This window comes from Brienomyrus brachyistius, chromosome 15 (genome assembly GCF_023856365.1).
Source record: "Brienomyrus brachyistius isolate T26 chromosome 15, BBRACH_0.4, whole genome shotgun sequence".
Classification (NCBI taxonomy): domain Eukaryota; kingdom Metazoa; phylum Chordata; class Actinopteri; order Osteoglossiformes; family Mormyridae; genus Brienomyrus; species Brienomyrus brachyistius.
The window spans coordinates 2191788-2202632 of record NC_064547.1 but is presented as its reverse complement, the minus strand read 5'-3'; the positions used below and the strand labels follow the sequence as shown (position 1 = coordinate 2202632).

The 10845-nt window shown below is 46.5% G+C and overlaps 1 protein-coding gene across 4 annotated transcripts; it reads left to right on the top strand.

Annotated features, from left to right (window-relative positions):
• Positions 1-3375: 3375 nt before the first annotated feature.
• ncln (nicalin) lies at positions 3376-10845 on the top strand. Of its 4 annotated transcripts, XM_048976579.1 has the most exons (16): positions 3382-3530; positions 3619-3684; positions 4142-4332; positions 4753-4897; positions 5689-5783; positions 6410-6490; positions 6766-6869; positions 7011-7099; positions 7401-7540; positions 7744-7922; positions 8084-8171; positions 8392-8430; positions 8595-8758; positions 9133-9186; positions 9287-9365; positions 9588-10845. In XM_048976579.1, the coding sequence occupies exons 2-16, from the start codon at positions 3651-3653 to the stop codon at positions 9648-9650; spliced, it is 1545 nt and encodes a 514-aa protein (XP_048832536.1). In that variant the 5' UTR covers positions 3382-3530; positions 3619-3650; the 3' UTR covers positions 9651-10845. The 4 variants fall into 4 exon arrangements, with proteins under 4 accessions (XP_048832535.1, XP_048832534.1, XP_048832533.1 ...); XM_048976578.1 differs by having other exon boundaries at positions 3376-3684; positions 4756-4897; XM_048976577.1 differs by having other exon boundaries at positions 3376-3684; positions 8598-8758.

Genomic DNA, 10845 nt, shown 5'->3' with positions numbered 1-10845 from the left:
TTTCTCATTCTCCACAGGCATGGTGCTGTGGGGGGAGATGACCTACCGGACAGCTCTCCTGAATGCATTAATGACACTTAATGGGGGAACTGGCTCCGCTGGTCCTGGCTCTCTATTATCTCTGCCTGGGTATTACTGCAGTGATGGGTCGTCCTATTGCTCTGACCTTTCGGAGCTCGTCTGCTCACGGCGATGCCAGCTGAGCTGCCTCATCGAGTTCCACATCGCATCAGTCATAACTGTTATTAGCGTTCGGACTCCAGTCTGCAGCCCCTGTTAAGCATCTATTCCCTGCTCAGCCGCCACTGGCCTCCCGCCTCTCTCCCCCAGTCAGCCCCTGTCCTCTGTTTCTCAAACTCCGCTCGTCTGCCTCCCGTTTTACATCAGGCTTCACTCAATGCAAAACCCCAAATTCAATCTTCAGAGTCATACTGGACGCTCCTGTAAAACACCCAGCTTTCATGAAGCCATAACCGCCATTAAAACAACGATGCATTGTTTTACTACTTTGCATGTGTCTTTACATACTACACGATGCATGAGCAAACAGTACTATAATTATCGATTCCATTTTGTCTGGAAAAGAAAAATAAAATAGCAGAGCTCAGTGAGACATAACAGAACGCTTTTTCTAGGACAGCACACATTCCTCAATATAATGCTTACGGTCTTGCATTTTTATCTCATTAAACACAAGGCAATACCTCATACATTTCTGCTGAATTATTAATACTGTAATATGTGTTCTTACGGTGTAATCGGAACATTACCTGCTTTGTATGCGACCCCGCAGCCTTTGTGTCACCTGTCTGGCTCTCGACATTTACCCTCCCCTGCTAACTTTGCACCTTGCATGATTTGCTGACCTTGACGCCAGTATGGAATTTCTACTGAATGCCAGAGAAATGAAGGACAATGTGGAGGCTTAGCGGAGGCTCGGTGGGGCACGACTCACACGACCGGTGCCGTGTGTCAGAGTGCAGAACCTGCCCCGTGGATTCAAGCTTGCCTGTTATCCTGCATACACCTGGGAAGGAATTGAGCAAAGTGCGATTTGTCCCATCCAGGGAAACGTCGGCCTTATGTTACGTACTACCTGCATGTTTCAGCTCCGGATCTTTTAATCAAACCTGCATTAAACCACTTTAAAATTATTCATTCAATTTGATTTTGGAAATGTTTCTGGTTTTGCTCTGGTCCATAGCTGTCATAACAAGTTGCTCTGGTGCAATTATGAACAATTACCCACACCTAAAATTCCTTTTATACTGTGTTTAGTTTCTTCTCACAGAGAAAATTACACATAATGGAAATAATGAATAGTGAAGTCCTTTAAGTGTAATTCCAGAGTATTATCTAGTCATTCATTTCCAAGCTTCCCAAAAGCAAGGCATTTTTCTCACTCTTATTGTAAACCTGGAAAAGTAAAGAATCAGTCCCCACTGGTTCTGCGGCAACATTAAATTAGCAGATACGTAAAAGGCGTGTCTTCTTTTGTAATAAACAGGTGATCTGTTCAAACACATAACTGATAATCCAAACTTTACCAAACTAGATAAGCTTTTTGTAAGCATCGGGAAACAGACATTGAAAACATTTAGTCTTAAAATGCAACTGCAAGTTTTGTAACTTAAATTTAAATTCAGTTTTATTCATACTTAAAGAATAGCTTTAGCAATGACAAAGAAATCCTGCTCGGCACCGTGTATAGAAATTGATTTTATGGTCTTCCATCGATTTCAGATTTACCTTCAATCATTTCCTTTTTCATTTTGATAGAAATGGAAGACATTTAACAAAACTATAACTTGTGAAATAAAAATGGCACAGATCTTTTTATCATTTCTGAATTTTTTTCAAAGACTCCTGACAAAGGTATTGTGCTGTATCGCTCCCTTTACATCTTTGCATGCTAAACAGATCGCAGGCTCACGGTTCCGCACCTTGCTCTCTCCAGCATCTGACAATTCAATTATTAAACAACACGATTAGATCCCTCTGAGCACTCCTCACACAAGTGCTGTTCCGCTTCAGCGCTCAAAAACAGACAAAAAAGATCTCTCACAGACAGCAAATAAATGTGACGGGAATGTGAACTTATTGTAGACCCAAATACATAGCGCCCCCTGTCTTGCACACGTAAAAAAAAAAACTATAAAAAAAACAGATCTGTATTTTCATCCATGCATCCATCTTTCCCCAAGGAGTGGGTGGGGAAACACCGCCATATACAAATCCATTCACCCAACAGTTATTCATATCTGCGTACAGTAGATGGAAGAGTCATAATTTATGAGCGCTTACTGCGAGTTAAACCCACAATCTTTGCGTTATCAGCACAGTGCTCTACTTGCAGAGCTACCAAATTGAATAGTAACAATCACAAGCTATTAGCGTAGGGTTATAATTATGTCCAACGTACCGATGATAAATGACACCATAACAAATACAAGAGTTACATTTAGAATTCTACCGCAAAAATGAATTATGTTATCCAAATAGTTATTGTGAAATAAAATCTAGCCTGTATGAAATGGATTTGGATAGACATGTTCATCCGAAACAAATTGCCATTCTAATTAAATAAGACAACTAGGATGGAAATAGGTTAGTGCCGAAATAAGTGAATTAGCATTTTAAAAATTTAGAAATGCATTATGGATTGTTTTTAAGTTATGTTACTTTAAATGTGTTTCCCCCTGCAGTCTAAAGACTGGATGGATAGTCATATGCAACAAGATAAAATTTAAATTTGAGTGTGCAATTCTATAGTAATGTGGTTATAAAATATTAAAATGCTAACATTTTCCTTTTACTTCCTCATATATTTGATGAAATATTATTTTACATATGTGATTATATAATTATACTTTGTCTTGTTTATTTATTTGTTTGTTCATTTATTTATTTTGCGGGGGATTTTTCCCTGCCTCGTGCCCATTGCTTCCGGGATAGGCTCCGGACCCCCCGCGACCCAGTAGGATAAGTGGTTTGGAAAATGGATGGATGGATGGATGTTTGCTGGTTATGCGGATGCTGACTCTTCTGTGGCTTCATTCTTTTTTAAATTAAGTCCCCGACGGAGCCTGAAAGCCCACTGCAATAGAATAAAAAAGCATTACCTCAACTCGGCCAGCCGTGGCGCTGTAGTTCGTAAACTTCGACAGTTGATGGGTGTCCATAGCTCCTGAAGGGCCCATACCACGATCAAATAGTTCGGAGGCCCACTCGTAACAATGATTTACATTAAAACTTAGATACTGTTTTTAAGTACCACAGTACTTTCTCATAAATATAAAATGAGGCGAACATAGAGGAATCGCTCACAAATAAACTGTCATTACTTTAATAAACTTAGGTGGCCACCGAGAATGCCGGAGGGTCCTAGCTGTACTCGCGGTGTGTCAGTGTGCGTGAGCTTCCGCTGGCGATTTGTAGATTCTGTTAAGCCGGCGTTTCAGTCAGCATTTAAATATTCATATCGATTGGGCTTTAGGAACACTACAAACATGTTTGAAGAAGCTAGCGAGGTGTTTGACAACATGTTTAAGTCTTCTTTTCCGCTGACATTTATTGTGTTTTTACCAGCGGTGCTTATTCTCGTCTCTCCGCTTCCAGCCGAGGCAGCGCACGAATTCACTGTGTACCGCATGCAGCAGTACGACTTGCAGGGGCAGCCGTATGGTAAAAAATATCTTTATGTTGACAAATCCAGAAGACGAGATCTGTATACAGTTTAAGTGAATGAGTAACTGGGAAGACGGTCATGTAGTACAAGTCCTCCGGGAAACGGTCGATTGGAAGCAAGTACAGACCTCTGTGTTGTTGCACAACCCGTACCTGTCATCTCGGTTAGCTGTTGCATCACGATAATTGTTCGTTTAAAATTTTGTCATTTCCGAAATAGTTTGATAGCACTGAAGATAGAATGAGAGATGTGGTTGTTCGTGCACGGTAATGATTCAGCCTGCGCTGCGAGGCCTATGTGCCCTGCATAACTCGTACCAAGTGGTTTGTCAATGGCAAGTCGTATCATGCCTCTTTTATAATGTGACCTTGTGTTTCCCTGGTTTAATCGAAATGAATTTATTTTTAGTACCAGTTTGGGAGTGTTTAACAACAAGTTGCGCTCATATTGCAGGCACCCGGAATGCCATACTGAACACGGAGGCCCGTACGGTAGAAGCCGAGGTGCTGAGTCGCCGCTGTGTTATCATGCGGCTGCTGGATTTCTCCTATGAAAGGTACCAGAAAGCTCTGCGTCAGTCCGCCGGGGCCGTGGTCATCATCCTGCCTCACAACATGTCCACCATGCCGCAGGACATAGTACAGGTAAACGGTAACTTTTCATTGCCTGCAACGCTGGAAGTTGCTGGCATCTCTTAAAATCCTTCTTGCGTTTGCTGTCTAGTATGACTGTATAAAAACCGCATGATCCGAACTCTAGTAAGAAGGGGCAGATCCGTATTTTTCTACAATTTTTCTTTCCAAAAGTGTGGCATAATTTAATATCATGATTGGTATTATTGATTTTGCTTTATGTGCAGGTGTGTTCATGCTGAAAACATGGTATAGTGGTCCCTCACATTCCTTGTGACAGAAACTAGTTTCTCTCATAGTAAAATAATGTTTAATTTCTCTGGTAGACCAAGTGCGTAACGTTTCAAGTCATGCTCCAGTAAATTACTTTTATTAATCTGTCCACTCAGTTATTCTTTTCCTTCTTCGTCTTTCTGTTTGCAAATTTTCTAGCAGTTCATGGAGATGGAACCAGAACTTCTGGCTACGGAGACCATTGTTCCGGTGTACTTTGCTTTGGAGGATGAAGAGCTGCTGTCCATATATGAGCAGACCCTCATGTCCTCATCTTCTCAGGGCTCTGCGTCTGCGGCAGAGGGTACGTGGAGATGTCTTTGGGCGACGGTCCGGTACTGTTTGATTTGATGGCTTTACTCACCCCCTTCTCTGAAGATGGACAGCTGTAATCACATTCATTTGTACAGGTGTAATTTGTCACAGATGATGACATAATAGTATTTATAGGGTTCAGGGGGCTGAAATGCATGCTGGGGATTTAGGAGAATCCCCCTCCCCCTTTAGCCAGTCTGTTGAAATATGTGCTTGGTGCTGAGGGTGCATTCTAAGGGTCTCTGCAGAGTAGCTCTTGCCAAATATGTCCTGGCTTCAAGCATTGATAAAGTAGAAGGTTGAAATGCAAGAATGCATTTACAGGTCAAATGTATTGTATTGAAAATGTGTATTTTCAGAGGTGTAAGTACAAGTAAAAATCTAGACCAAGATTTTGTTTGTGCAAAGTGTCACTGTGATGGAGTACTCAGCTCGTTGGTTGAAACAAAACCTTGCTGTAGATTTTTGCTCTCTGGACTTGAACTATTCACCTCCGTATTTTTTAATGCTTTGCCACCTCCCTCCCAACCCCGCCCCCCAGCTTGGTGCTGTGTGCTGCCTGGGAGGAACTCCAGGCTCCGTTTGACTCCCTGTACTGGGAGTTGAATGGCTATTTATACATTTAATGGTTTCTGAGCTGAAGCTGTTCTGGTCTTTGTTTTGGAGGGTCGGAGGTGTAGAAATGGCCCCCGAGGCTGTGGGACGGGCTCCAGGCGTCTCTGCTGAGAAGCGGGCTCTCTGTTTCGGATGTGACCGTGCCGCTTGTTCCCTTTCCGCCAGTGCTGCTTCACACGGCAACAGCCAACGGCTTCCAGATGGTGACGAGTGGGGCTCAGAGCAAGGCCATGAGTGACTGGGCCATCACCAGCCTGGAGGTCAGTGGCAGTGATGCCGGGGGGGGGACACTCCTGCTGGGAAAGTGGGCGGAGTGCAGCGTGGAAGTGAAGCCTGTTTGTGAGCTGCATGCGTAGCTGGTCCATGTAAGTCCATGGAAATGCATGAGCTAAGCGGGGTTGCTGTGGGTCTGGGTGCTGGATACCTGATTCCCTCTGAAGCTCTGAGCACCATCTAACAGCCCAGCATGATGTACGATAGAGGTCAGTCTGCAACAGCACTAGCAGTTAAGTGCAAACATTTTACCGAACCGTGTTTCTGCACTCGACTCCTAGTGAGGGACGAGGATCTGAATCGCATCTCAGCACCCTAACTCTGAGTTAGCTACGATAAGGACTGGTCGCGTATTTGCCGCACTTCACGCCGTCTTTAATTCTTTAAGTGCAATTCATAAGCAAATGGAGCAGTCGGCCTTTGCCAGGGGTAGTGAAATGGCATGGAACTGTGATCACTTTTAATTGCATTTTTCATTTGTAAAATTTGTGATCTGGCATAATTTGGGCAAAGAGGTCCTGCTGGTAACATCTGTCTGCCTCTCTCTCTTTCTCTGTCTGTCTCTCTCCCTCTATCTCTTTCCCTCCATCTCTCTCTCTCCTCATTCAATCAGGGAAGACTAGCAGGAGTAGGGGGAGAAGACCTGCCAACGATTGTCCTAGTAGCTCACTATGATTCCTTCGGTGTGGCACCGGTGAGCCCCCCTCCCCCCCCCATTGCAGTGCGGTTTGGTATACGCCAATTCCCTGTATTTAAAGTGAAGTGGTTAAGTGCTGTTTGAAGGGAAGTGCAGTTTACTGGTCTAAGGTGGCCGCTTAGGCCCAGAAAGTAGAAATGCAGGCCAGGATTTTGTTTGACTCGCCCTTTAAACGCAGCATAGGCGTGTCCCTGTGTTAGCCAGCGGCCCCCCTTCCGTGCGCAGCGCCCCCTGCTGCCATGCAGTGACCCGTGGCCTCCCTTCTTCCCCAGTGGCTCTCGTACGGCGCTGACTCCAACGGCAGTGGTGTGTCTGTGTTGCTGGAGTTGGCCCGCCTCTTCTCTCGGCTCTACACCTACAAGAGGACACATGCGGGGTAGGTGTCTGTGCCGGCCCCCTCCAACTGTGGCTCCTGGTATTGCAGTTCTGATCGCCTGCCAAGGCGGGTTCGTCTGTGACCGGGCTTCGTGATTTAGCCTGTAGCCTTGTCTCTTTGCTTAATGTGGCCTGTTTGCAGGTACAACTTGCTGTTCTTTGTGTCTGGAGGAGGGAAGTTCAATTATCAAGGGACTAAGCGATGGCTGGAGGAGAACCTGGATCATACTGGTGAGGCTTTAGGTGTCTCTCTGGATGCTTGTCACTCTTTTTATTTGCTAAGTTTAGTTAAAAATATAAGACTGTCTGTCTGCGTGATATAGTGTAGTGGGGGCGCGATAGCTGAAGCGCGATATAGCGGGGGATCACTTTTCCAGACCATGAAAGTCCATCAGCTCAGCGTTCAGCTGAAGTCCATACTAAAAATGACTTCTGTTCCTTTGGTTAAGTTTTGAATCCATCACACACCCTGGATCTCAATCTCGCATAGTGGTGCTTCACTGAACTTCTAACCATCTCCGTCTTTCTGCAGAGTCCAGTCTTCTCCAGGACAATGTAGCGTTTGTGCTTTGCCTGGACACCCTGGGCAACGGGAACAGCCTGCACCTCCACGTATCTAAGCCTCCCAAAGAGGGCAGCCCCCAGCATGCCCTGCTGATGGAGCTGGAGATGGTAATAGCATTAGCAGTTCTGACGGTCTGCATGTTGCAAGCAGGGTCTGTGTGTTTCTTGCGTAGCACGAAAAACGAAGTGAACAGAAATGTTGGGACTAAAATGTTCAGTCCTAGTGCATGACTTAGTGGTTCTTATGTACTTTGGATACCTGGAATCTTCAGCATTACTATAACCCTATTATTCGTGCTTTCCTGTCCTAGGTGATCTCCAGCCAGTACCCAGAAGTGAGGTTCTCCATGGTCCACAAGAAGATCAACCTGGCAGACGACACGCTGGCCTGGGAGCACGAGCGCTTCGGCATCCGCAGGCTGCCCGCCTTTACACTGTCGCACCTGGAGAGTCACCGCAGCACGTTGAGGAGCAGCATCATGGACATGCGGTCAGGCTCGCCTCTCATGCCCGCTCGCCTCTCATGCCCGCTCGCCTCTCATGCCCGCTCGCCTCTCATGCCCGCTCGCCTCTCATGCCCGCTCGCCTCTCATGCCCGCTCGCCGCCCCGCTCGCCGCCCCGCTCGGGAACTCATGGGAGCTTCTGTGCAGGCCGCATGTGGATCTGAAGAAGCTGAGCCGTAACACTAAGATCATCGCAGAGGCGCTTGCCAGAGTGATCTACAACCTGACAGAGAAGGTAGGCCATGCTCACGGAGTGGCTCCTCGGGGAGAGTAGCCAGCCTGACCTCGGGAGCGGCGAGGGTAGCCAGCCTGACCTCTATGGGTGGAGAAAATGCAGATCGGGGAACCTTTAGGTGTAGGACCTGCTGGGTCCCTTTGTAATGTTTTGAGCCCTCTTTTGTAATCCATGACCTTTGGAGCATTGATAGGTGACAGATCCCCGTTTTGCTCTGTAGGGTACTCCAGGAGACCTACAGATCTTCACTGAGCAAATGGTGAGAACCTTTTCCTTCGTGAGTTGGGTGTCTTTGTGTGAGTGGTCTGCTGTCACCCACACTTCTGACCACGTTTGAGGGACAATTGGCGGCACAGCGCAGTGTGTGTCTGTCTCCCTCCTTAACACCTGTGATATTCATTCACTTTTTGGGCTTCCACTTAGCAGGTACAGCAGGAGCACCTGTCCTCTGTGGTGGACTGGCTGACATCCCAGCCGCGTGCCGCCCAGCTGGTGGACAAGGACAGCAGCGTGGTGAACACCCTGGAGTACCACCTTGGCCGGTACCTGAAGGATGTGAAGAAACACACAGTCAGAGCTGATAAGAGGTAACCACACTGGATGTGCCCCCTGACAAAATGTCACCTTGGGCTCAATTTTACGTGCAAAGGTGAAGGTGGTGATGGAGATCTGGAGCAGTTGTGGGTTCCAGCGGACACCTACTCTGTGCTTTTGCATCTAAACATGTCAGAATAATGCTTAGCGAGGAGCAGTACAGATCTGCAAACTGGTTATGTATAATATAAACTCTGCAGTGTTGGCCTTTTGCCCTTACACTACAGCTCACCTGAAGCAATTGAATTCGGTAAAACCAGGAATCTTTTTTTGAATGTCCTGTTGTTGCCCAGTAGGTGGCGCTATGGCGTCACACACCTCCCGGGTTACATGTCGCTGAGCTTTTTTCTATGTTTTGCTTTTTCAGGGACCCAGAGTTTGTCTTCTATGACCAACTCAAGCAAACGATGAATGCGTACAAGTAAGGCAGTGTCCTCACACACGTGACGCGCACCATGTGTTTGCGTGGCCCACCAGTCACTGCTGTAGCTTCCCCTCACGCTCTCCGTTCCTGTGCTCAGGGTGAAGCCGGCCATCTTTGATCTGCTCCTTGCATTTTGTATAGCAGCCTACCTGGGCGTAATGTACCTGGCTGTCCAGGTAAAAATCTCACTCGAGTTCATGTGTCTTTACGCCAGGGCGCCCATTCCTGCTGCTGGAGTTTGACCACCCTGCAGAGCTTAGCTGCAGCCCTAATGTAACACACCTAAGGTCTGCAGGGTGGCCGACTGCCGGGAACAGCGCTGGGCAGCCCGGCTTCATGTGATATTGGACGGGCTTAAGTCAGGCCCGTTTTCATCCATGTTCCACATGTTTCCACAGCACTTTGGTGTTCTATACGGCGTCATGCGCAGAGTCATTCAGCCCAAGGCCAAGCAGCACTGACGGGATGCAGAGCTTCGGCGCCCCGAGGGTCTGATTGGAAGAGCTGCTTCACCCCTGAGGCTGAGAATTGTTGTGATTGGTTTTTTTGTTTTTACCTTTTTTTTTTTTTTTTTGGTTTGTCACGGTTCGATTCGTCTTGCCAATTTTGTCATCCGGAGCTCCTAGCTGCCTGCACCGCCGGTGACAGGCAGTCCAGCCTTTGGTCTTCCTCCGCCAACGCGCAGCCGCCCTCCGTTTCGATCCCCAACTGTCCTCAGACGCCTCCCCCCCACCTCACTTCTGAACACAGGCAACCCTCGGCCACACTTCCATTTTCGGCAGCTATTGTGGGCTTAAAGACGAGCTGGTGAGAAAGCAGGGGGTGTCACGGATACATGCAGTATTTTATCTTCTGTGAATTTTAGGAGTATTTTGGAGGGAAAATGGTGGCAGTGCAAGTTTTTTGCATTACCTGCATGAAATGTGCTACTTAAAAACCAGTGTTGATTTCCCCCATTTGAGAAGTACGATTTTTAATTGTTAGACTCCTTTAGAAGGCCTTGGTCCTTAATGCTGAGATTGTCACGTCACATGTATGTCCAAAACATGCATTCATGTGTGCATCAGTCCTCCTTACCCCCGCCACTGTCACCGGGAGCCCTTACTGTGTTACGCCTTTATAAAACATGCCTTCATGAGGGTATTTGAAGTTATCCGGTTCCCTGGATCATTGGTGTCCACCTCACTGAGCAAATCTTTACCAGCACATTGTCTGGTATGTCCACTTGGGATAGACACTTGGACTCCATATAAAAATGGCAGGTATATTTCACCTTATGTATCAGGTGTTAATTTGCAGAGACTTGCTCGCCATATTCTCTACTTGTCGCAAATTCCCTTCCCCTCATTTTCAGGACTTCAAAAGCTTAACTGCTCTGATAATCCATTTGTGGCATGGTGCTGGTTTGGTCATTATGTTCATAGAGTGCGTTACAAGAGCCATATACTCCATAAATGTGAAACACCGCTATCCCGGCCTTACTGCGTCTGACTACAGGAAGTACTGTGAGGTACAAATCTTAATTTATTGGAGCAAAGATTGCATTACTGTGCACTGAACCAAACCCTGTTCTGTTCCTTTTACCTACAAGTCTGGATGGTATCACACTCAAGAATGCGTGATTCTCAAGAAAAGAATAAATGTTTGAAAGATTCA

Bases quoted from the DNA above. Each gene is read 5' to 3' on its own strand.
- ncln (XM_048976576.1), top strand. From the start codon at position 3,510: ATGTTTGAAGAAGCTAGCGAGGTGTTTGACAACATGTTTAAGTCTTCT. The intron at 6,870-7,010 runs GTAGGTGTCTGT...GCCTGTTTGCAG, and splicing joins TACAAGAGGACACATGCGGG to GTACAACTTGCTGTTCTTTG. The intron at 8,759-9,132 runs GTAACCACACTG...TTGCTTTTTCAG, and splicing joins ACAGTCAGAGCTGATAAGAG to GGACCCAGAGTTTGTCTTCT.